Source organism: Saccharomyces eubayanus, chromosome VII (assembly GCF_001298625.1).
Source record: "Saccharomyces eubayanus strain FM1318 chromosome VII, whole genome shotgun sequence".
In the NCBI taxonomy this organism is placed as follows: Eukaryota; Fungi; Ascomycota; class Saccharomycetes; order Saccharomycetales; family Saccharomycetaceae; genus Saccharomyces; species Saccharomyces eubayanus.
In genome coordinates this window covers 575,413-600,020 of record NC_030982.1, presented here as the reverse complement: position 1 = coordinate 600,020, position 24,608 = coordinate 575,413, and the positions used below count along the sequence as shown (strand labels likewise).

General features: G+C 39.2%; 11 protein-coding genes across 11 annotated transcripts; 5 read left to right on the top strand and 6 right to left on the bottom strand.

Moving 5' to 3' along the window:
* Positions 1-732: 732 nt before the first annotated feature.
* VHT1 (Vht1p) lies at positions 733-2,511 on the top strand (the record flags this gene model as incomplete). Its single annotated transcript, XM_018365177.1, has 1 exon — positions 733-2,511. The coding sequence occupies one exon, from the start codon at positions 733-735 to the stop codon at positions 2,509-2,511; it is 1,779 nt and encodes a 592-aa protein (XP_018222277.1).
* Positions 2,512-2,785: 274 nt separating this feature from the next.
* SPT4 (transcription elongation factor SPT4) lies at positions 2,786-3,094 on the top strand (the record flags this gene model as incomplete). The annotated part of the gene is made up of 1 exon (XM_018365176.1): positions 2,786-3,094. One exon carries the CDS (start codon positions 2,786-2,788, stop codon positions 3,092-3,094), a length of 309 nt encoding a protein of 102 aa, XP_018222276.1.
* Positions 3,095-3,329: 235 nt separating this feature from the next.
* Positions 3,330-4,280, top strand: COX18 (membrane insertase COX18; the record flags this gene model as incomplete). The annotated part of the gene is made up of 1 exon (XM_018365175.1): positions 3,330-4,280. The coding sequence occupies one exon, from the start codon at positions 3,330-3,332 to the stop codon at positions 4,278-4,280; it is 951 nt and encodes a 316-aa protein (XP_018222275.1).
* Positions 4,281-4,650: 370 nt separating this feature from the next.
* On the top strand, positions 4,651-8,727 carry ADE6 (phosphoribosylformylglycinamidine synthase; the record flags this gene model as incomplete). Its single annotated transcript, XM_018365174.1, has 1 exon — positions 4,651-8,727. One exon carries the CDS (start codon positions 4,651-4,653, stop codon positions 8,725-8,727), a length of 4,077 nt encoding a protein of 1,358 aa, XP_018222274.1.
* A 332-nt stretch (positions 8,728-9,059) lies between these two features.
* On the bottom strand, positions 9,060-9,989 carry ERG25 (methylsterol monooxygenase; the record flags this gene model as incomplete). Its single annotated transcript, XM_018365173.1, has 1 exon — positions 9,060-9,989. One exon carries the CDS (start codon positions 9,987-9,989, stop codon positions 9,060-9,062), a length of 930 nt encoding a protein of 309 aa, XP_018222273.1.
* A 1,357-nt stretch (positions 9,990-11,346) lies between these two features.
* On the bottom strand, positions 11,347-12,882 carry SPR3 (septin SPR3; the record flags this gene model as incomplete). The annotated part of the gene is made up of 1 exon (XM_018365172.1): positions 11,347-12,882. One exon carries the CDS (start codon positions 12,880-12,882, stop codon positions 11,347-11,349), a length of 1,536 nt encoding a protein of 511 aa, XP_018222272.1.
* Positions 12,883-13,290: 408 nt separating this feature from the next.
* On the bottom strand, positions 13,291-14,283 carry PEF1 (Pef1p; the record flags this gene model as incomplete). Its single annotated transcript, XM_018365171.1, has 1 exon — positions 13,291-14,283. The coding sequence occupies one exon, from the start codon at positions 14,281-14,283 to the stop codon at positions 13,291-13,293; it is 993 nt and encodes a 330-aa protein (XP_018222271.1).
* A 644-nt stretch (positions 14,284-14,927) lies between these two features.
* On the top strand, positions 14,928-15,650 carry LST7 (Lst7p; the record flags this gene model as incomplete). Its single annotated transcript, XM_018365170.1, has 1 exon — positions 14,928-15,650. The coding sequence occupies one exon, from the start codon at positions 14,928-14,930 to the stop codon at positions 15,648-15,650; it is 723 nt and encodes a 240-aa protein (XP_018222270.1).
* Positions 15,651-15,935: 285 nt separating this feature from the next.
* RSC1 (RSC subunit protein RSC1) lies at positions 15,936-18,716 on the bottom strand (the record flags this gene model as incomplete). Its single annotated transcript, XM_018365169.1, has 1 exon — positions 15,936-18,716. The coding sequence occupies one exon, from the start codon at positions 18,714-18,716 to the stop codon at positions 15,936-15,938; it is 2,781 nt and encodes a 926-aa protein (XP_018222269.1).
* Positions 18,717-19,228: 512 nt separating this feature from the next.
* MUP1 (Mup1p) lies at positions 19,229-20,959 on the bottom strand (the record flags this gene model as incomplete). The annotated part of the gene is made up of 1 exon (XM_018365168.1): positions 19,229-20,959. One exon carries the CDS (start codon positions 20,957-20,959, stop codon positions 19,229-19,231), a length of 1,731 nt encoding a protein of 576 aa, XP_018222268.1.
* Positions 20,960-21,808: 849 nt separating this feature from the next.
* Positions 21,809-23,740, bottom strand: DI49_2014 (translation initiation factor 2A; the record flags this gene model as incomplete). Its single annotated transcript, XM_018365167.1, has 1 exon — positions 21,809-23,740. The coding sequence occupies one exon, from the start codon at positions 23,738-23,740 to the stop codon at positions 21,809-21,811; it is 1,932 nt and encodes a 643-aa protein (XP_018222267.1).
* Between the last annotated feature and the right edge of the window lie 868 nt (positions 23,741-24,608).

The window sequence follows — 24,608 nt, the reverse complement described above, 5'->3', positions numbered from 1 at the left end:
GAATTAGCTCTTCGTCAATATCCTTGGTTGATAAATAACTTTGTGCTTTTGATTTTATACTCTCTGAAAAGGTGACGTATTCAGCAAAGAACTTATCAAGACCTTTAAACAAGGTCTTCAGTTCGGAAAGTGAGTCAATTCTTTCTTTAATTAGCACTAAATTTTGCAGTTGTTTTCTAACACGTCACCGCGAATGTGTGGTTTACTGCTCATAGAATCCAGCATGAATAGTTCAAACAAGATTATATCCACTTATTGCAACGCTTTACGTCTTCTTCGGGTGACTATCTAACCCAACGGCTAATACCCAACCAATTTCTTTTACCTTCAGTGATCGCCCCAAGCTGCAATTGCGTCAGCCAAAATACTGCGGCGGTATCCTGAAAAGTCATCAATGTTGTCCCAATGTTGTCCCAAAACGGCATTGAGATTCTGAATCATGTTGGGATGATTCACACAGAATGTGCCGTACGACCGCAAGAAGTCTTCCACGCAACTGCAAATGAAAAAGAAAAGAAAAATGTGTGAAATGCAAAAAAAAAATTGACACATGAAATACAAGGCTAAAATTGAATGATAAGCCATTCCCAACAATCTCTATGACTCTTGCGGCTATTAGAGCATATATAGATACTATATAAAAGGCTGTTCTCCGAAGATCAAAGTCACATATCAACACATTCTTCTTTACTTCATTCCACCTGTAAATAAACTAACGGAAAGCAGCAAAAAATGAGCGATTCTAAGAAATCATGGAAGAGTTACCTCCCTCATTTGAGAGTACTACCCGAAGAGAATCAAGACTTATACTTGGAAGACACTACATCCAGCATTGTGGCCGAAGAGGAATTGCATCACGACCTTGGCAAGTCTTCAAAAGTTGATGTTACAGCAGAATCCACCGCCGTGGAAGCTCATCCGCAAAATTTGAGACACGAATTGCCATACGAAGTAAGAGATGAAGCTGGCCGTAAATGGTGGAAATATTTCGATGAGTTCGAATATCGTGTTAATAAAGAGTACAAGAAATCGCGGAAGTGGTACGAATTTTTGTATCCTAACCATACCACCCAAACCAAGGCGGAGAGAAGACTACTTTACAAATTAGACATTGTTATTGCTCTGTACTTTTTCATGTTATGTTGGTCTAAGTCGGTGGATTCAAATAACTACACCAACGCTTACGTCTCCAACATGAAGGAGGATTTAAAAATGAAGGGTAATGATTACGTTTATACTTCAACTATTGCTAATGTCGGTGCCATTGTTTTTCAGTTACCATTTATGTACTTGTTGCCAAGATTCCCCGCTCATATAATTTTACCGGTAATGGATTTGGGTTGGACATGGTTTACATTTGCTTGTTATAGGGCAAAAACGTTGGCTGAATTGAGAGCATACAGATTTATCCTGAGTGCCTTCGGTGCAGCCTACTACCCAGTATCACAATATGTTTTGGGCTGTTGGTATGCCCCCGACGAAATCAACTCAAGAGTTTGCTTATTCTTTTGTGGGCAGCAATTGGGGTCCGTGACCTCGGGTCTCTTACAAAGCCGGATATTCAAAAGTTTGAACGGCGTGCATGGTCTGGCTGGTTGGAGATGGATGTTTTTGATCGACGCCATTGCAATTTCGCTTCCAACAGCTATTATTGGCTTTTTCGTTATTCCCGGCATACCATCCAAATGTTACTCTTTATTCTTGACTGATGAAGAAATCAGAATTGCAAGAGCCAGAAATAAGAGAAACCAAATCAAAGACGGCGTCGACAAAAGTAAGCTAGTTCCACTTTGGAGCAGAAAGCTTTGGAAGAAAGTTTTCTGCACCCCAGCATTTTGGGTGCTTGTTATCTTCGATATGTGCTCATGGAATAATATGACCGCCTATAGTGGTTCATATACATTGTGGTTGAAATCTAACACTAAGTACTCTATTTCTCAGGTGAACAACCTGAGTGTTATTCCGGCTTGTCTAGGGTTTGCGTACGTGATCTTTTGTGCTATGGGTGCTGATATGTTTAGATGCAAATGGATATTTATGGTATTTGCCGCTATTATGAATACCGTTTCTTGTGGTCTGCTAATCAAATGGGATATTTCCTCCAAGGCTAAATGGTATGCATTTTTCACCACGTATTTCAGTGTTGCTGCGTCACCATGTCTATGGTCGTTTATAAACGACTTCTTGAGATTCGATCCTCAAGTGAAAGCCGTTACGTGGATCGCCATTTATTCATTCTCTCAGTCTACTTACGCCTGGATCCCCACGTTGGCATGGCCTACTGTGGAGTCGCCTCGTTTCAAGACCGGTTACACCGTAAGTTTAATCTTCGGTGCCATTTACGGTTTATGGACATTTGTTGTTTTGTTTTTCTACAAGAGGAACGAAAAGAAGCACGCTCTAGGAAATGGTATCATCTTATATGATAGTAGTAAGGGCGAAGAGCTCCCAGAATTTGTAAAAAAAGATATGGAGGAAAAAGACGGCTACTACTATCTAAAACGATCCTGATAGCTTTTCATAACCGAAATAGCAACTAATTGCATTGCACTTCAGTTGTCATATTATATATAATATATATTCATGCATTATGCTTAATAATTTTCAATTTTTGTCACTCTTGGCGTATTATGGTCATTTTATACGTTGAAGGTTTGAGTAAAGGAAGAATAAAAAATGAAAACAAAAGGCCCGAACTGCATATACCAATTATTATTCTGGGCTTGGGTGTGCTTAAGACTTCTCGGGAACAACAGTGTGACAGATTAAAAGGGCACATCGAGAAATGTCCAGTGAAAGAGCTTGCATGCTATGTGGGATAGTTCAGACCACGAACGAGTTTAATAGAGAGGGTTGTCCTAACTGTCAAGGTATCTTTGAAGAAGCAGGTGTTTCCACGATGGAATGTACCTCGCCATCATTCGAAGGCCTCGTTGGGATGTGCAAGCCTACCAAATCATGGGTGGCAAAATGGTTGAGTGTGGATCACAATGTTGCGGGCATGTACGCCATCAAGGTCGATGGTAGGCTTCCGGCCGAGGTCGTGGAGCTGTTGCCTCATTACAAACCAAGAGATGGTAGTCAAGTTGAATAAAGCCTCCCTTCCAGGCATAACATGTATAGTAGTAATGAACATTTCGTTGTGTTTTTTTTATTTAAATATTCTAGCATATAATACCGATGCTTTCATTTATTTAGCGTTCCTGCACTTTTTATTTTTGTTTTAGCAAATTAAATTTTCTTAACATCCAGTAAATCAGCCAAACTCTAAAAGGAACACTAGAAGAAGGCCTCAAAGGAAAGAGAATTAAGCATCAAACTATGAAATTATGTTTAAGAGGTTAATCAATCGTCAAAATGCTGTTGCATTTTCCTTACCAAGCCCAGCTGGCCTACGGTATGGTAGGTTTAACGCGAGTACGAAGAGAAATTTCTCACTTTTTCAAAGTGTAGCAGACACATTTCTAACTCTACATGAGGCGTCGCAGATACCTTGGATAGTGATTGTTCCCTTGAGTACAATCACACTCAGGACCCTGGTGACGCTGCCATTCAGTGTGTGGCAGCGGAAAAGAATATTGAAACAGCAAGAACTGAGGAAACTGGTTCAACCAATAACGCCTATTGTCAAACTTCGATTAGCAGCTATCACTAACAAAAAGTCCAAGAACCCTGTCAAGATTAACGCGAATGGCACCCTCATTCCACTACCAGTGCAGGATCCAGGCGTCTTGACCCCAGATCAAATCACTCTTCTAGCAGTGAAAGAGACAAGAAATAGGCAAAGGAAACTATTCAAAAAGTATAATGTCTCATTGTGGAAGAACGCGCTATTGCCTATTGTCCAAATTCCGCTTTGGGTGACGCTCTCCATGGGTATTAGGACGCTTACAGAGGCCCAACTAATAGAAACTTTCTATCCTGCTTGGATTGCTGCACTGGGGTTCGGATCTTTCGATCTAAGCTCACCTTTAACAGCAATGCCCCTATTAGCGCCCATTCTGGTTGGAACTTTGGCCGTGCTGAACGTGGAATATAACGGCCGACTAATGTTTAGTTCCAACATGTCATCGCAAGGTATAAAGACTGTTTCAAGAAATTCGTCCAGGGTCCAAGAGGCAATGGCCAGCATACTGAATGTGTCGAGGCTCGGCTGCGTCGTCATGCTAGCAATGTCCTCGCAGGCTCCATTCCTTCTCTCGCTCTACTGGATCTCCTCACAGCTGTACTCTTTGGTGCAGAACATTGTCCTTAACTGGATATACCCCTACCAAAGATGATTGTAGGCACCTAAATAGGATACTTAATAGATCAGCTTGTAAATATTTAGAAATGACCTTCGGGTGTTCGTGACTCTTTCCGGCTGACCCGTTTCCAAACTTGTCACCGAGGTGGAAAATTGAAAAAAAAAATGAATGAGGACTCATTAAACAAACGATGCTGTAATAACGCAATATATCCTGTAGTTTAACTCTTTCTCGCATCACTTTTCTTCGAGGGTCTTGATCATATATATTTGTATAATTGTTGGTGTGGTCTTTCGAAGTTTATATCTCTTCTACTTTCTTTTGCCAATATCCTCAAGAATTTGCATAAGTCTATTATCGGCTATCAATCTTCTCAGGTCCTTAACAAAAGAAGTCAAGCTTAATGACTGATTACATTTTGCCAGGCCCTAAGGCCTTATCCCAGTTCAGAGTTGACAACTTGATCAAAGATATAAATTCCTATACAAACAGCACTTCTGTTATCAATGAACTACGCTCATGTTACATCCACTATGTCAACGGCATCGCCCAAAATTTGTCTGAACAAGATACTAAATTGCTAGAGGTCTTGTTGACTTACGATTCTGCTCTAGACATTGCCAATGACCCATTAGCAAGACAACTGAACGATGCTGTCGCTAACAATCTGACTAGCTCGGCTCTTGGTGAAGACACGTATTTGATTAGAGTTGTTCCTAGACCAGGTACCATTTCTCCTTGGTCTTCAAAGGCTACCAACATTGCTCATGTATGTGGGTTGCAAGACAGAGTAGAACGTATTGAAAGAGGTGTAGCCTTATTGATTAAGACCGTTCCAGGTTTCCCTCTTTTGGAAAATTTAAATGACGTTTCATTGAAATGTGTTTACGATAGAATGACCCAGCAACTGTTTTTGACTGAACCTCCAAATACAATGGACATTTTCACACATGACGAGCCAAAACCATTGGTTCATGTCCCATTAACTCCCACGGACACAAAGCAGTCTCCAAAAGACATTCTTTCTAAAGCCAATGTAAAACTAGGTTTGGCTTTAGACGGTGGAGAGATGGAGTATTTGATTCATGCCTTTGTTGAAACTATGAAGAGAGACCCAACGGATGTTGAGCTGTTTATGTTTGCTCAAGTGAACTCTGAACATTGTCGTCACAAAATCTTCAACGCCGATTGGACTATTGATGGATTAAAACAACAATTTACCTTGTTTCAAATGATTAGAAATACCCATAAATTAAACCCAGAATATACGATCAGTGCTTATTCTGATAACGCAGCAGTCTTGGACAGTGAGAATGATGCATTTTTCTTTGCACCAAATTCTACTACAAAGGAATGGACCTCTTTAAAGGAAAAAGTCCCATTGCTTATTAAGGTGGAAACCCATAATCACCCAACAGCAGTTTCTCCTTTCCCTGGTGCCGCCACAGGTTCCGGTGGTGAAATAAGAGATGAAGGTGCTACAGGTAGAGGTTCTAAAACCAAGTGTGGGTTAAGTGGGTTCTCCGTAAGTGACCTTTTGATACCAGGCAATGAACAACCTTGGGAATTGAACATTGGTAAGCCTTACCATATTGCATCCGCACTAGATATTATGATTGAGGCCCCATTAGGTTCCGCTGCATTCAATAACGAATTTGGTAGACCTTGTATCAACGGTTACTTCAGAACCTTAACCACTAAGGTTTTGAATCATCAAGGAAAGGAGGAAATCAGAGGATTTCATAAACCAATTATGCTTGCTGGTGGGTTAGGAACAGTTAGACCTCAGTTTGCTTTGAAAAATACTCCAATCACCCCAGGTTCTTGTTTAATTGTCCTTGGTGGTCAATCTATGTTGATCGGTCTGGGTGGTGGTGCTGCTTCCTCTATTGCTTCCGGTGAAGGATCCGCTGATTTAGATTTCGCTTCTGTGCAAAGAGGAAATCCAGAAATGGAGCGCCGTTGTCAACAAGTGATTGACGCTTGTGTAGCCCTAGGCAACAACAATCCTATCCAATCCATCCATGATGTTGGTGCTGGTGGGTTATCCAATGCCTTGCCTGAGTTAGTTCACGATAATGATCTAGGTGCCAAATTTGACATTAGAAAGGTTCTTTCATTAGAACCTGGTATGTCACCAATGGAGATTTGGTGTAACGAATCTCAAGAACGTTATGTTCTTGGTGTCTCTCCTCAAGATTTGTCAATTTTTGAAGACATATGTCAAAGAGAAAGAGCTCCATTTGCTGTTGTTGGTCATGCTACAGCTGAACAAAAATTAATTGTTGAAGATCCTCTTTTGAAAACAACTCCAATTGATTTGGAAATGCCAATTTTGTTTGGTAAGCCTCCAAAGATGTCAAGAGAAGCCATAACCGAGCCACTAAGTTTGCCAGAAGCAAACCTAGCCGAAATTCCATCTTTACAGGATGCCATTGAAAGAGTTTTGAACTTACCAACTGTAGGCTCCAAATCATTTTTAATCACTATCGGTGATAGATCTGTTACAGGTCTAATTGATAGAGATCAATTTGTCGGCCCTTGGCAAGTACCTGTTGCCGATGTTGGTGTCACTGGTACATCTCTGGGTGAAACAATAATTTCTAGTGGTGAAGCATTGGCCATGGGTGAAAAACCAGTCAATGCTTTAATCTCGGCTGCTGCGTCCGCTAAATTGTCTGTAGCAGAATCGTTATTGAATATTTTTGCAGCTGACGTGAAATCCCTACAACATATTAAGCTATCCGCTAACTGGATGTCACCAGCCTCTCATCAAGGTGAAGGTTCAAAATTATACGAAGCCGTTCAAGCATTGGGTATGGACTTATGTCCTGCATTAGGCATTGCTATTCCCGTTGGTAAGGATTCTATGTCTATGAAAATGAAATGGGATGACAAGGAAGTCACAGCACCATTATCATTAAACATCACTGCATTTGCTCCAGTTTCTAATACTAGCAAAACATGGACTCCATTATTGAAGGAAAGCGCTAAAGATTCAGTCCTTGTATTGGTTGATTTATCCGTCAAACAAGAAACTAAATCATTGGGTGCCTCTGCTTTGTTACAAGTTTACAATCAAGTTGGTAACAAATCACCCACTGTTCATGATAATGTTATCTTGAAGGGCTTCTTGAAGAGTTTGATTCAATTGCACCAAGAAAATGACAACATAGTGTTGGCATATCACGATAGATCTGATGGTGGTTTACTTGTCACTTTACTAGAAATGGCCTTTGCCTCTAGATGTGGTTTGGAAATCAACATTGATGGTGAAAATTTGGAAAGTCAATTGACCAACTTATTTAATGAAGAATTGGGTGCAGTTTTCCAAGTCTCTAGTAAGAACTTGAGTAAGTTTGAAAACATCTTGAAGGATAACGGAGTTGCGAAAGAATATATTTCAGTGGTAGGTAAGCCATCTTTCCAAAGTCAAGAAATAAAGATTGTTGATTCTAAGGGTGGCGATGTAATTTACACCAACACAAGATCTGAATTAGAACAAACTTGGAGCAAGACGTCATATGAGATGCAGAAATTGAGAGACAATCCAAAGACTGCGGAAGAAGAGTTTGCCACAATCACGGATGATAAAGACCCCGGTTTACAATATGCTTTGACTTATAACCCAGCTGATGATATGAAGATTGGATTAGAACTATCCAGTCAAAGACCTAAGGTTGCCATTTTAAGAGAGCAAGGTGTCAACGGCCAAATGGAAATGGCATGGTGTTTCCAACAAGCTGGATTCAACTCAGTGGATGTTACTATGACAGATCTATTAGAAGGTAGATTCCATTTGGATGACTTTATCGGTCTTGCTGCATGTGGTGGGTTTTCATATGGTGATGTTCTTGGTGCTGGTGCAGGTTGGGCTAAATCTGTTTTGTATCATGAAGGTGTCCGTTCACAATTCTCTAAATTCTTCAATGAAAGACAAGATACATTTGCTTTTGGTGCTTGTAATGGTTGTCAATTTTTGAGTAGGTTAAAAGATATCATACCGGGATGTGAAAACTGGCCAAGTTTTGAAAGAAATATCAGTGAGCAATATGAAGCTCGTGTATGTATGGTGCAAATATCTCAAGAAAAGGATAACTCTAGCGAAGAATCCGTTTTCTTGAACGGCATGGCGGGATCTAAATTACCAATTGCTGTCGCACACGGTGAAGGTAAAGCCACCTTCTCGCAAGGCGGTGACCAGTTGGACAAATTCGAAAAAGACGGGTTATGTTGCATAAGGTACGTGGACAATTACGGTAATGTTACCGAAAGGTTCCCATTCAACCCTAACGGATCTAGTAATGGTATTGCTGGTATCAAGTCGCCAAATGGTAGAGTTCTTGCCATGATGCCTCACCCTGAGAGAGTTTGCAGATTGGAGGCCAACTCTTGGTACCCAGAAGGCAAATATGAAGAATGGGGCGGATATGGTCCATGGATTAGATTATTCAGATCTGCCAGAAGATGGGTTGGTTAAGAAGTTTTTTAGTTTGTATATGTATTTAAGTTTTAAGAATAAGAATAAGAATAGAAAGATAATATTGTTTTAATCAATAAGTCAAAAATGAGTATGTTGCTGAAAATTTATCATAAATAAGTATATATAAATATATATGTGTGTGTTTCGATAGAGACGGATGTATACATATATATATATGTCGAGATTGCAATATAGTTTCAAATTTAATCGAGATTAATTTAAAATCGTATATTTAGTAAACTGTAGTGTAGGAAAAAGATAGGAAAACAAAAGAAAGTAAAAAAATAGTTTAGAGTTTATTTCATTTTTTATTTTTTTTTGGAAATGTCTTAGTTAGTTTTCTTTTGAGCGTTAGTTTCAGCTCTCTTCTTCATTCTTTCTTCTCTGGAAGCCTTTGCTTCTGGACCAGACTCGGTGTCTAGACAGTAATCCCACCATCTGAAAGAAGAGGCGTAGTTACCGATGAAGTAGTGGTGATGCAAATCGTGGTGTTCGGCACCGGCCCAGAATGGCATGACCTTGTTCAAAGACCATGGGAAATCGTAACCGGAATGAGAGTCAACAGCTTGGAATAATCTCATAGTGATCCATACACATAGAGTGAACAAATGTAAGTGACCGGTGTACATGACGTATAGAATTGGCATACCGACGGTACCGAAACCTAGAGATAGAGTTTCAGCAGGGTGAGCGTATTCAGCGGATAGACCGAATGGAGCGGCATATCTGTGATGTTGCTTGTGAATGTACTTGTAGAAGACACCGTAATGGAACAGACGGTGAGCCCAGTAATGCCATGTGTCTTCTAAGACGAAGAATAGACCGATTTCTAAAGCCATTTTTTTAATAGATGGGAATGGGACTTCGACGGTAATACCTAATTTTTCACACATTGGGTGGAATGTCCAGATAGGAATAGCTTCGACCAAGAAATGAGATAGAAGAACAGACTTCAAACAGTATAGTTGTTCTTTAGCACTTGGAATCTTGGTTGGTTGTAACTTCCATCTTCTAAAGTATGGAATTTGGTCGATTATGAACCATGGCAAACATCTGAAAAAGTACATGAATTCATGCAATAAGAAGAACATTAGACCGGTGGCCAAGACATCGTTGTTCATGTAAGTGTACCAGGCAGCCCAGTACTTTTCCATGAAATTTAAATGAGGTTGGTAGTGCGCGACATTTTGTAAAGTCTGGGAAAAGGTGCCAGCTTGGACCAGACCTGAAAGAGTAGCGTTATTGAAAACGGCAGACATTTCTTTTTGCTGTGCTACTATGGGTTAGTCCTTTTGTGGTGTTGAGAAAGGAAAAAATTAATGAGTAATAAGAAGATCTACTATAGGGAAAGAAAGAAATGAGAGAAAAAAGGGAGAAGAGAAGAGAAGAAGAAAAAAAGGAAGAGATCTTCCTGTATTATATATTATAGAAGTATCCACACATAACCATATGCATATATATAAGAAAATTACATGCATAGCGGATTCAGCGTGTGTATAGTTTAAAACTGCGCAGAGAAAGAATAATACGACCAGGGCAGAGCAAGGCAAGAGGAGGGAAGAAGAGAAAAAAAAATTTGGTGCGAAAGCGATGCGATACGGCCTCTTTCTCGACCGTTTTGTGCCAGGTGCCTTGAGGTTGCTGACTGTTATCGGTTACTGCTAGTTGCTATTGTCCTGGCACGGGTCGTTTACCGTATACGAGGGCAAGTGCCCCGTATACGACATAAGGTGGTGGCGGAGGCAGTGGCGGCTGCGGAGCGCACTAAACGAGCGTATGGGCAGTGTAAACGACACCCGATAACCGGCCCTGGCGCGCTCTGCGTGGTGGCTCTATCGGGCCAAGGCGCAAACGGCTTTAAACGGCAGCCCCCCACACCTTCACGTGACTTGCTGCGCCGGGTGACGTGTGCGTTGCGCGGCACGTTGGTGCAGTTTATTGTCTAAACGAGACAAAGAGCGAGAGCGAGAACGCCAAGGCGGAAAAAAAAAGAGCAAGATTGTAGCGGCTGCGAATCTACACGTCATGTTCTACGAAGGAGTTCCTCTTTTTTTTCGCTTTTTCTCTCGGTCGTTTTTAATCATAGTAAAATCAGATATTGTCAAAATAGTATTCATCGAATGGAGAGTACTTAAACTTCGCACCCTAACATTAGAGATGCCAGAAAAAAACATATAGGTAGTAATGAAATCATCATTATGAAAAAAAACGAGACGGAAAATGGGAGGTCAGATTGTTAATACAAGATAAAAAAGAAATGCAAAGGAAGGTAACATCGCTTGATGTTGCGCTCTTCTTTTGAATTTCCTCTTGAGCCGTGCGCATTGGCCGTGTTTGCGTTGTTCTGCTACAGTACATAAAAGTTGTAACAAGGGAACAAAAATATTAAATATCGCGCTACCGTATGACTTAAATACTTTTTTTTTTCTTTCACGGTAAGTATCACTGAACCAAAAAATGCGCTTTCGCGCATTACCCGGAGTCTATTTTGTCTCGACTATTGTGATTAGGGTTTCTCAATTTATGTTATACTCGCTAAAATATTCTCTTTTCTATCCTGTTTATATTTATATTATATTATGTAGAGCAAAGCGTATGTGAAAAAGTTGGCAGTCATCATCTCTTGATGTGAACGTTCACTAAAGTAGCACTATCCGTTGAATGATGGTTGGAACTCTTATCCATTAGTAACCTGTATTCTAAATCTTGACATTCCAATTGTAAGTTCTCCAAATTATGATTCAGTTCTTCGATTTCTTGATTGAAGTTTTCCTGTTTCATAAATAGGCTTTTTTTCCATTCCTTAATCTTGAGAATCTCTTGGTTGGAAATATCGTTGAACCTTTTCTTGGCCTCTAGCTGTCTGGTTATAAATTCAGGGTCCCATTCTGTAGCCACTTTATCCATAATCACTTTATTGATTATTTCATAGCATTTATAATTTTTCAATTTGTTCTCTTCAATGTCTTCAAAGTTCATCTCCTCTTGCAAAAACTTTCTCTGTTCATCCGTTATTTCAACCGTGTTGGTGGTTAGACAGTCTCTGGCTTTTAATAACCTTGTTCTTAACATTTCAGATCTACACTTTTCGTAATAATCTTCAGTACTTTCTACAAAGTCGATCAGATGCCAGTCGAAAAGAATCTTTTGTAGAATTTTAAAATCACAATGCTTTTCGTTCTCGATTTCAACAGTCCCCCACTTATATTCTCTCCCTTTAACTTTCTCGCCCTTTTTATTTAACACATACTCTTTAGACGCAATTATACTAAATGGAAACTTCTGGAAAATATCTTTTGTTGCATCTAGAATATTGTTATCAAAAAAACAACAAACGGAAATATTCTGTACTCTTATAATTTCTCTAATTTCCATTTTAAAAATACTTAGTTCATGTTTAGTCAATAAGTCTGCTTTTGCAATAATTGGAATTAGATTAACCCTTCTTGCTAATTCTTTCATTGTTAAAACATCCAATGCATCAATGCCTTTATTGGAAGGCTTCAGAAAATACAGGCAACAATGAACTCTATCGTCTATCATTTTTGTCCTATCTGGCTGTTCCTCTTGAAAAATATAGGACCTTATTTCCTCGTCAATATAGTTGACCATTGTTCTCCATGTGAACGCATTGTCCATATCATTCCCAAAGCCAGGAGTATCAATGACCCCAAATCTAAGGTGTGTTCCGTCACCTTCGATAATATTTTTATAACGAACGATAGGCCTATTTTCTTTGATATTGTCGTTAATCAAGGAGGTAGCGAACAGGGAATTAATGAATGTTGTTTTGCCCAACCCGCTTTGACCTGCGACCATCACTGTAAAGTGGATTCCATTCTTGGCATTCAACAACTCGCGCTGGTGTGGCAAATTTCTAATCCCAATATTTCGGCCGTCTAAATTTGAATTCATTTCGTCTACACCATAATTTTCTGACAATGGAGTTTCTTTGCTTTTGCACTTACCGTTTACAAAAGATGATGATCTCTGTCTAATACTTCTTGATTTAGGGCTTTTTGTTTGATACTGATCCACGTGTTTTCCTTGAGAACTTTGTTTATGTACTTTGGCCTCCTCAGAAAATCCAGTGATTATTTGGGAAAACTCAACGGGACAATCTGTTGGCAGCCTACCCTCCTTTGATTTCATTGTGCAGATCCAATAACAATAGGTTTACTTTATTTACTTTTTTATTAAACTGGTCCTTGTTATTGATTTTTTCCGACTCTCAACAACAAGAAGAGGACAAAGGGAGAAGTAAGTTCAGGAAAGGGTGCTTATCCGTTCCTGGCAGTACTAATAAAACTAAGTGTATCGACTAATGTGAAATCAAATTTTCAAATAAGTATTATATAATTCATCTAGAAACTGAATGCATAAAAAAAATGTCTGCCATACAGGTCCATTTTGTGTCATCTTGATGTATCACTGAACACGAGGATCCAGACAAGCTAAAGGAAAAAGAACAAAAGATACCTGGTAATTTGATAAATAGTTGATTGGATTTGGCTTTCTCGTGTGTATAAACAAGTGAAGTTACAAGTCTATGTGTTTTCGTCAGTGTGGTAAGAAACGGCCCAAATACAATGTAGAATCGATAAAATCTTTGTATTGTATGGTTGCAATACCTTCTTGATTAGTATCGAACTTCCTAAATAATTTTGTTAATCTCATTAGCCAAACTAATGCCTCCACAAACTTGTCGAATTTTAGTTCTTTGCCTGTCCCGCTTCTATTTATAAACTCAGCATACTGATCAAATGTTTTCTCACTGACTTCAAAAGGTATCAGATAACCCAATTCTTGAAGTGAATTATGAAATTCACTTACAGAAATGGTGAGTGATCCATTGATGTCGTTATCCACATAGATTTTTCTCCAACTCTTCACTCGTTTGTATAAAGAGATGAATTCCGCCTGGTTCACAGTGCCAAACCTTGAAGCACCAAATAGATTTATTAGGGCATCCACTGATGATATACAAAAATGAGAATTGTCATCGTTTTGTAATAAGTTTTGTAACTCTTCTGCTGTCAGTCGATTTTTGCCCTTAATGTCATGGTTGTGAAACAGCTGAACGGCTACCTGCATATCTCTCAGATCTTCTTTACTATCAAAAGGAGCAGTTGAGGCCGGTACTTGTGGGTTATGCACTGATGCAGGGGAGGCTATGCGTAGAGAGGATGAGGCTGCACTGTTATAATGCTTCGGTTGTGGGGGGATAGGCCTACTGGCCGGTTTCTGTACCGTGTTATTATATCTAGGATCAATAGGTACTTTCGTATGTCTAGGAGAGTAATTTTGGGGAGAGCCGTAAGATTGGTGTCCGCTCTCAACCCGGTTTTTGAGGTACTGATTTTGGAGAGGAATTGGAGCCGAATGGATTCTAGTGTTAGACGGTGGTGGTGGTGGTGGTGGAGCGGCTTTCATTTGTTGTTGCCTTTGTCTCTCTTTGTCAAATTCACGTCGGGTTTCTTCCATGGCCTCTTTAGGCGTTGCGTAACGTACAAAGTCATCTCCGGCAGCATACTTGAGCTTTTTCGCACACATGGGACCTATCGAGTGGCTTTCTTGCTATGTTTTTGTAGCGCCAGTACCTAGCGAAATGGTTATGCTGTTAGTTTGTATCGATGCGTTTGCGACTTTTTCATTCGGATAGCTATTCTCTAAAAGAAAAATGACAAGACCCTGAACCAGGAAGCTATAAACAGTAATAGCTAGGCGAGGTGGGATGCGTTAGCGAAAATTATTGGTACGTCAAAATGTAGTATATATTTTTGCTCAGCTAGGCTAATAATAGATGTTAGTGCAAGATTATATAAGGAAAGTATAACTATTATGGTGGTGACGGTAAACACTTGTTGCGGCCTATTCCGTTCATTTTTAGTAAATTCCTCCTTTAGTGCATTCCAAAGCTTTGAACGTGATAGTGATCTTGTATTGCAGCTTATCCTTGTAAGCGTGCCAATTGGCTGGTCTTTTCACCATATTAGAAGATGATGCTATTTATAAAGACATAGCCATAAAATAAAAGCACGCTTGAAAAAGAAAAAATATTAAAGAGAAAAAGAAAAGATCTAAGAAAGCGTCTCATTCGATGACTATTGAAACATCCAATATCAAAAAAAGGCTAGCTGACACTCTGGGAGTAAGTGTGTTTAGTTTTTAGATGTTACATGGGATAGAAGCATAGAATGTCTTCGATGGTGATTTCATTGGCTCATTTCTGTGACAAACATGGCCCAAGGATCATATCGGTAACACAATCTGCAGAAAAGGGAACATTAGGTGAAGACTTATTAGTACCTGATTATCCAACAGACTCTTACTGTGAGTCATGTCTTTTACAGTTCCCTGAAGAATCAACGAGATCGATGAGATGCTTCATTGAAGATGTCCCATTCATAACTACCCAATACTCTTCTATACGGTACCAATTGCTGAATTCCATAATTAAAAGAGCTTTTTCCGAAGAGACAATGATCTATGATAATATGCCATTCATATATTTTGATGATTTGCGAGGATTGAACTTGGTGATAGGTTTCAAACTGTATGATGAGAATGCTAGGGGTAACGAGAGAAGGTATTGCTTCATTTTGACAGTGGATTCCAGAAATCACGATGAATCTATGAAAATGTTAAGTGAAAACTGGAACTTTATTATTGGCGGGTTCGATAAAATGATCACTTACATCAAAAGCATTCACAAAAGTGAATTTATGGGGAAAAATCAAAAGAAAGAAGATAAACTAGAAACCTTGAATAATAACGCGTTTATTGGTTCGTATTTGCGTGCGAATAAGTCTAAAATCGGTCGTAATTTAGTGTCCCTTACAAACGACAAATTTTTGTTTGTTCGGATACACAAGTGGAATTCATTTTTATTGCATGCGCTTATGAAAGAAGATAAATGACGCTGCTTTTGACTGCTGTACGCTTGAGAATCGAATAAGACATCTTACTCCATTGTCATTCCTTAATATACTTTACAAAAAAACAGAAGTTTATATAAAACCTCAATGAATGGTAAATAATAATTACATTTATATCATCTGCTTAAAAGTTACAAATTGTTTGGCTTCTATACTATGAACAACAAAACAATATATACTTACATATGTATGTATATATATATTTTTATATATGTTTTTAGGTGTGTGCATGTGCATGTGCTTGTGTCTGCGATAGAATCATAACTATCATTTGTTGAGCTCTCGTAGTCTAAATGCAAGATATTCAGCGGATGAATTTAAGCCAAAAGCTGAGGTTGTTGGGACGTCTTCCATATTATGCTCGTCGTCTGTGTCTTCATCTTCATCTTCAGTTTCTTCTGCTGTGTCGCTTTCCTTCCCATCGTCCTCACCGTTTGCCATTGTACTAAAATCTATAAAATTGGTAGAGTTATTCGAAGAGGGACTCAAATTCAAATCCATGTCTAAATTTAAATTTGAGGGAGGATTGAAAATATGGGCTATCATATCATCGCTAGTGTCATTTAATGGTTCTATAATGTCTTCTTCAATTTCTTCGTAATCTAAGTTCTTCATTTTATTTTTACAAAACCATCCATTCAAAGGTACTCGTACTAGATCGTTTCCAGAATCAATAATTCTTTCAGAAATTTTCACACCGGGACCTTTAAACCATATTATTTGCTCACCAGGCGTATTGGTATCATCAATGACAGTAGTACCGAGACTTTGAGGGTTTTTTGGTCTTGTTCTGCTGGCGTGTTCTGTTGATTGTATGGTATTGATGTTTTTTTGCATTGGTATAGGAACTACAAATGCACCGGGAGCTTCGATAACAATATGATTAAAGTTATATTTGGACGTATGAGCAGTTAGGCTGTTGATCATTGAAGTTAACGTAAAACTTTTGGATGCAGACTTCTTAGTAGCCGCTGAGGATGCATGTCCGTGTTTCTTCGAAATATGATTTTTTGAGCGATTGACTTGTTCTATTAACGTCGGAGATTGAAATTTAGAAATGGAAGGATGTGATAATAAGCTATGTGTATTATTACTCATATTCTCCAATTTCAAAAAGTTGGAAGAATGATTAAAATTCTGATTCAACAGTGAAATATTTGATGAAGAACCAAAATTTGAATTGGAAATTGTTTTTGTTTGCTTTAAAGTAGGCAAACGCATTGTAGAAGAGCTGTTCACTTTGGGCATACCGCCTGTGGTTAAAGTGTCGGTGATGATTGTTCCTGTCTCGTAATCGATCTTGCCTTCTTCTGGTGGATCATCTGGTCTTATTATATACCGCGGGCAATCATCAGAAGTTGAATATTCTCCCAGGTCATCCCTCTCTAATTTAGAGCCTAAATATACCGCGCCAACTAAAGGTGGAGCCGTTGGTGCACCTTCTGTGGGTTCTGGGATTTTATCGTTCAAAGTACCGTTAGGTGGCAATAAATCTGCTATTGGAGAAGTGTATTTAAAAAATTTTCTTCCATTAACAGGAATTGTGGCTTCATCTTGGTCACGGAGCTCCTCGGGTAAACAAGCTTTCCAGGTTCTGATTTTGTTAAAAACTTTATCACTTTCATTATACCGAAATTCGCAAACAAATTGCGGACCATTAACTTTCGAACTAGGATCCCCGCGCTGAAATCTGGTGAAATGAATAACATAGCACTTTCCCTTTATATCCTGAATAGGGTGGTCTCTATATTGGCCGGTTTTCATGACTTCGTTTTTATAAAATAATCTATCAACCCGATGAACAGTTTGTTCTGGCCTAAAATACCAACAAGCATTCAGCCATTTATTACCATCTGTAGTTGACCATAATCTGAAAATTTGACCTACAATAGGTTTGTTTATGTCATTTGGGTTTGATAAAAGAACCCAATCACCTATTTGGTACCTTTCGTCATTAATTTCAATTTCATCCAAAGGATATCTTAATTCGCCTTCAGGTAGATAGTCTTCGTCGGGTTTGGATAATTCGATTCTCACTAACCTGTTGAAGTTTTTTTCCAATAGCTGAGCTCTTATTATATTGCTTTGATCTTGGGAGTAGTATATCTTAAAATTCGTTAACATTAGCTGGAAATCATTTTCAAAACTATTGAAGTTTTTATATTTTCTGGATTTGACTTTTTTCTTAATATCCATCAAGCAGATAGGATCTGTTATGACAGAATAGTAAGTTGGCTCATCATTCCTGTCTGGTAATTTTTCAAAATACAGAGTAAGCGTCTTATTGTTTTGGTCGACTTCTCTTCTAAGCATCTTTAAAATATTCTTGATTCTCAAAACATAGGGTAGATCAATGACTGGTGGCCTACCACGCCTGACATGGGTCTTTGGATGTGCAATGTTGTTGTTTGTATAATTAACGACTGGAGTGGGCGAAGCCAATTGTTGCGGGGTAATGGAGGCAGAGTGTGTTGGGAGTGCTGGTAGACTTTTTTGTTCTCTGTAAGCTTGGCTTGGTTGTGCCTTATCAATAATAGAATTATCCAGTTTGGCAAAAGCTGCCTTTACTTCCGAATGTAATTCAGGTCTATTGTCGTTTGCCTTTATATTAGCGATATTCGGGGACATATTGGATTGTTGTATTGCCTCACCTGATACTTCCGGAATCTGGCCTAAAGAGGGATATTTTAAATCTGGGTAGTACTTTCTTAGATTGAGTATGACTTTCTCTTTGATGAAAGACTCTAGTATGGTAGCATATTTATAAATTACCGAGTCCTTCGCATTGTACGTCATTGCGTTCCAAGGAATTTGAGCAAAATCGTTAATGAAATCTTGCGGAGACGTATAGTGAGGTAATCGCTTTTTCAAAGTGTTTAAAGATACCGGGTTCTTTATTATAATGTAATAGTCCGGATATTCCTTCTTGGGTGGCAGTACATTGAATATCGGATATATTTCTATGCCATTTTCGTCCTTTAAGTGGAAGACGGCATCGTATTGTGTCTTGAGCAATTTCTGTGAAGGCCCATTATCTTGCTCCACCATCCTCGAAATTTAATTTTTTCTATCTCTGTCTTGTAGCTTGAACCTTTTCTTAGATTTTCCCTTCGCTATTATCACACTGTTCCGCCAACTCAGCTTAATTTCAGTTGTAACTCAATTGGGCCTTTGATTGATAAAAAAAAAGCTTTTCCCGAAGAAATGATCACCAGCGACGGATGCAGGGTAAGCAACTGAATAATTGTCTCACTACACATTATATCCGCTCAAATGGGATTGCCGTTCAAATGAACGCTGTATTGGAGTTATTAAGAGTTACATGTGGCTTCTCTTCTATTCCCTACATTAGGACAGGCTTTCGTTTCAATGAGTCTGAGGTTTCTTTGACATCCCATTTTATACACGCGCAATCAAAACTGAAAATACGCAAATAGAAGATTATACCAATAGTGGAAATTATTATGAAGTGTATTATGTAAGCACTTATGTAAGGCAATGCAGTCTATGAGAATGTTGGCACATGATAGTRAGGTGAGATGGATGAGGAGAAATAATGTCTATAGTTGTTTTTCTTCTTCACTTTTAAAATGTTCGATTATATCAGTTTCGACAATACCGTCTTCTTGTGTATCCATATCATCGCTGTCATTAGTATCATGAACTTTGGCAATCTTGACTCTCCAAAATCCGTCTTCACCAAGCACATCCTTCGTGACCAATTTGTAGTGGCCCCATTTTGGTAATAATTGTGCCCATACAACGTAGTAAACACCACCAAAGAGGAAGATACCCCATGCGATCACACAGTGGATCCAGTATGGCATGCTTGAATAAACGGACTCGCCGTTTGATGGAGGAACATATGGTGCAATGATCAGATATAGATTAGATAATGCGAAAAACCCTGTGACAAAAACGCCGGCCTTGATTGGTGGGTTCCATTCAATCTTACCTTGTCTACGTTGCCAATATATCCATAGTAAACCAGCACTGATGGCGAAATTGATAATGTTCATTGGGTAAGAAATCAAATTTTGAACTAGTAGATACGCATCACCTGGAGGCGGAGCTATAATGGTGATTGTACAGACAACAAAATGTTGAAACAAACCAACCATTGGGGAGTTGAAAGGTTTGGAAGAGGCAAAAAAGTTGGAAAATGGCAGGATACCTTCACGACCCAACTGTTGAATGATTCTACCTTGAGAAAAAATAACAGAAAGAACATTACCCAAGGCGCTCAACCCGACCAATGCGGCAGCAGCTCTTTTGGCTTGGCCACCAAAAACGATATCAAAGAAATCGGCTGCTAAGACTAACTTGGAAGATATTAGCTTTTCTTTTGGCACCACAGCAAAGTAGGCAATATTGACAAAAATGTAAACGATTGCCAAAAAAACCATAGATGTAGGACCTGCGATCTTCAAAGTTCTCACAGGGTTCTTGACTTCACCAAGTGCGTAATTAACATTCGAGTAACCAACAAATGACCAAATAACACTATACAAGGCGTTAACAATACCGTAAGCAGTGGCCGTTTCGGTACCTTCAAAGGCGTTACGGAAATTGTGAGATTGGTAACCGTCTTTTAGCCCACCACCAAGGGCAACCCAACCGGTAATGGAGATGAAAAGGACAATACCAACTTTGAAAACACCCAAAATGTTTTGTAGATATAAACCAATTTTAACGTTCAAAGAATTTATCAAAAACGCAAAGAAAACGACAGCCACACCAATACCTCTTTGGTTCCATTTCGTGATTTCCGCATCAGCCGCAGTTAAAAACATGACAGCCGTATTTATGGAGTTACCAGCAGCCCAACCTAGGAAAAAAATGTAGGCAGCGTACATACAGGTAATGAAAAATTTGGGTTTTCTGAAGATGGCTTCCAAGTAATTCTTTTCACCACCATTCTTCGGTATAGCTGTACCGAACTCCATGTAGACGTATAAACCAGAAATGGCAATAATGGCCCCGACGGCCCACATGATCAAAGCAAGTCCCACAGACCCACATAATGTGTAAATTGTCGAGGACACGGCGAAAACACCTGTACCAAGCATTCTGTTGCAGATAAGCCCGATACATGACAAAACACCTAGTTGCTTTTCACCTTGGTCCAACTCTGTAGCGAACTGTTGGCCTGCTTCGAAATCGGAGGCATCGTTGTCAACATCTACCGTTGTGGTGCTCGATTTCTTTTTGGTTGTGGAAGAAGAGGGAAACTGGTAGTTTTCCTTGTTGAAGACATTCAACTGAGAAAGAAAAGTTCTTCCTTCGGCCATGTTGTTGTGTCTTTCGTTTTTTCCTTATTGCTCTTTTAAGTTTAAATGAAAAAAAGTGCAAAGTAAAATAAAAGGTAACCCAATGGATAATCGGGAAAGTATATAGAATAAATACATCCTGTATATATATATGTGTGTGTGTGTGTGTGTGTGTGTGTGTGTGTGTGTGTGTGTGTGTGTGTATCATTTACCCTTGTGTTCCTTGCCACATGAAAAAGCAGGCTGACTCAAGAAATTTCCTTGCCAAGCAGGGAAATAGTACTAGTGCAAGACTGTGTTACTAAAGCCCCCATTAACAGCGAGAGAAACATCGCTAGGAACAACTGTGGCAGTTGTTTTTTTCCACTATATTGATACTCGAGTGTGGTGCTACGGCAGTTCCCACAGTTTGAGATCTAGAATTGGCGCCGTGCCGTTCATGTTGCGGGGGCCGATCTATGGCATAAATTTTGGCACGGCGCCATTTCTTTTTTTTTTTTTCTTTTTCTGTCACAGCAGCGACGGTAAAACTGTGGTGGCATAGGCTGCAGGTGCTGGACGAAAGAGTGCACAGGATATAGCAGCTGCATATTCCGGATGAAGTGTCACAAATATCGGTATACGCCTATGTTATTCATGGTACATGCTTTGTCAAGAGATGAAAAATAAGGGTAAATGCTCACTAACTATGTATTTATCGATAACTAATTGATTAACAAAAAAAAAAATGTGGAGAAGTAAAATAAACAAGTAGGATGGGGGAAAAACGGTGAAGGAAATAGTAATCACATGAAACAGCAAAAATTTTCAGGGCAGCATTATATGACGTTGTTGATATTTACAGATTGTTTAAAAACAACTTGTTATAGTTTATTCATCTTTCCAACCTAATTTTTCCAAATCTTTCAAAACTTTTTCTTCAGTTTGAATTTTAAGGATTTGCGTGTCCTCTAGCTTATCACCAACGGCTTGCCTTTCTTTTAAGGTTTCAATGGCCCTTAACTTTTTTAATAGTGACCTCATTTTTTTCTCTTCGGGGGAGGTTTCCTTATTAGATGTTGGGGCATCTGTGGCTACAAGCACTGATGGTGCAGGCGTGGAATCAGGCGATAAGTCACCTGTCTTCTTATTGGCCCTCCTTCTCCTGTTCTTGGTGTTCGCGTCTTTATTAGCAGGAATCCCTGGGACTAGCCCTGGGATTGTTTGCTTAGTGGCACCAGGAGGAACCCCTGGAACTGTGCGGACACCGCCTGTTCTTCTTGCGTGAGGAGGTTTGTAAGCACCAGCGGGTTTGGCCTTTGAACCGTTCCCATTAGCACTGGCTTCCCTGCTTGGATGTTGGCTTATGTATTCTTGGACACTAGAATGTATTTGTAGATCCGATCTGTTAGATATTTTAGGATCTAGTAAAGATGTCGATGATTCAGGTAACGCTTCCCAGTTACTAATGACATGGTCTTCAATCAATGCTTCATCTCTACTTTCCAAGGTCTTATAATTACAAGGTAGTCTCCAATCCACTTTCAATAGCTCCTTAAATTCTTTAACAAATACTAAAGAGCCAGATACATGCCATATTTTGACACCATTGTCCACTCTCAATCTTGGTGATGTAGTGGCTGTCATGATGAATTCTCCTCCGGGCGACCATTTGCATACAGAAGTGTTTGTAGCATCGAATTTACTCACGCATTTGAACTTGTCAAGACGATCTAGAATTTCCACGGAACCTTGTAGGTTACCAAACCCGGCAATAAGAATATAATGACCGGAAGGAGAAAATAGCATCGTGTTTTTGGCTTGTTTTGGTAAGGAATGAACGACGTTACCTCTTAAATCGAAAAAGGAAATGGTAGCTGGCATATAGCCAGCAATGACACCAAATTGCCTTGAAGTTGGGGACCATGTGAAATCATGGACAGGACCAGTGGTCAGGGAAACACGCACAGAGTTACCTCCTAAGGTACCGTTGACACCTTGGAAAGAGAGTAGATATAGTGTATTCTCACCATAGTAGGATTTGTTTGAGGAATCAAAATCAGTAATGGCCAAACATAAGATAGCGTTACCTAACGGGTTCCATTTCAATTGGCAGGAATCGGCTTTGAAAAAAGTCTTGGATGCAATTTTTTTAGTAATTTTACCTTCTGAAAGAGCCCAGATGATCAATTGGGCTGGTTTACCACCTTTTTCTGGAGTGAAAGTACAAATTGTTGGATGTTCTGCCGGAGAGACCAAATAAGTGGTGAAGTGTTGAGAAGTTTCGTTACTATCAGACAACACAGCATATGGAGATTGGAAATCGAAACTGTCGGCATTTGTTGAGCCCAACTTGACAATTTTCAAGTCGTGTTTAAAAAGTTTTAATGCGTAGTTGTCTAATTTGGAAAATTGCAAAAACCAGCCGCTTTGAGATTTGGCTTGGTACTCATAGGCAGGAAGTATGTCTTCTGGAGTAGAGTCACTCTTGAATGGTTTATTCAAATACCAGACTTTTACGTTCTTGTGATTTGGGTCTTGTACAGAGGTTCTTTCCCAAGTACTCAAGTAGTTACCAGCGGGAGAGAAATGCAAATCATATACGTCGGTAAGCTTCATCGTTAATAAAACGGTATCTAAACATGGACCCGTGAAGACCTTGACGTTTTCCTTCGTAGATAGAGCCAAAAATCTGCCACATGGCGATAAAACCGAGGAAATAACAGGGAAGTCCTTTGAATTTGTATTGGATTGCTCAAAAGTAGGATAGCTTTGGAACAACTCTATATCTTGGGATGTCTTTAGGAAAAACTGAGATGACATTTTATTCGTCGTTGAACTTGTCTGTATGATATTGTAATACTATATTTCAATCGAAATGCAGCGGATAGTTTAAATGAAGTACGTCTCAATCAGCACTAAACAATTGAGGATTCGGTATTCTATAATATATTTCTACCTTAATGTCCTTAATATGTTAAAAGGTAAATATATATAGGAGAAAAAACCAACTTTATTGAATAATATTCACTAGGAATAAATTGCTATGAAACTGAAATTTCATTGACGGGCACGAAGAAAAAGAAAGAGTGAAAAAAAAATGGAAGAAAAAGAAAGTGTCGAGAAAAGCAGAACATCTCTCCGGGTACCTGTGTCGTCAAGTGTGACGGCGGCAATTCTGCGATTATGTCATGCTACCACATTTTGAAAAGAAAAGGCTTAGGGAAGAATTCTTGTTACCGTTAGTGATAGATATATAGATTTGGTTGCTATGCTCCAACAAAAAACGATTTCGAGTTTTCTTGCATTTGTAGATGCCTAGGCATCTCTGAATGTTTAAACGCTTTCGTGCGTTGCTGTACCATAGAATAAGAGAGGAAAAGGAAATCGATGAGTTCTTAATCCCTAATTGCTAAATATTAGAGAAATATGAAGCGGGGAGCAATTTCAGTTAATACCTGTTTGGGCGCATTCGAGCGCATTGCTGTTTACACCTTAGGACGGAGGTCATATGTTGAGGAAGCGCGTACATGCAGTCACGAAAAATTTAGAACGACAATATAGAAGCGCCCTTAAAAGCTCTTAATAAGGGATGTTGTGCCAAGTCCGTAGTCTTGGAAGGGTCTATGTAAAACAATACCTTCCCACCACAGAATACGCTGGCAGTGCTTATCAGTGCAGAGTAGGTTGG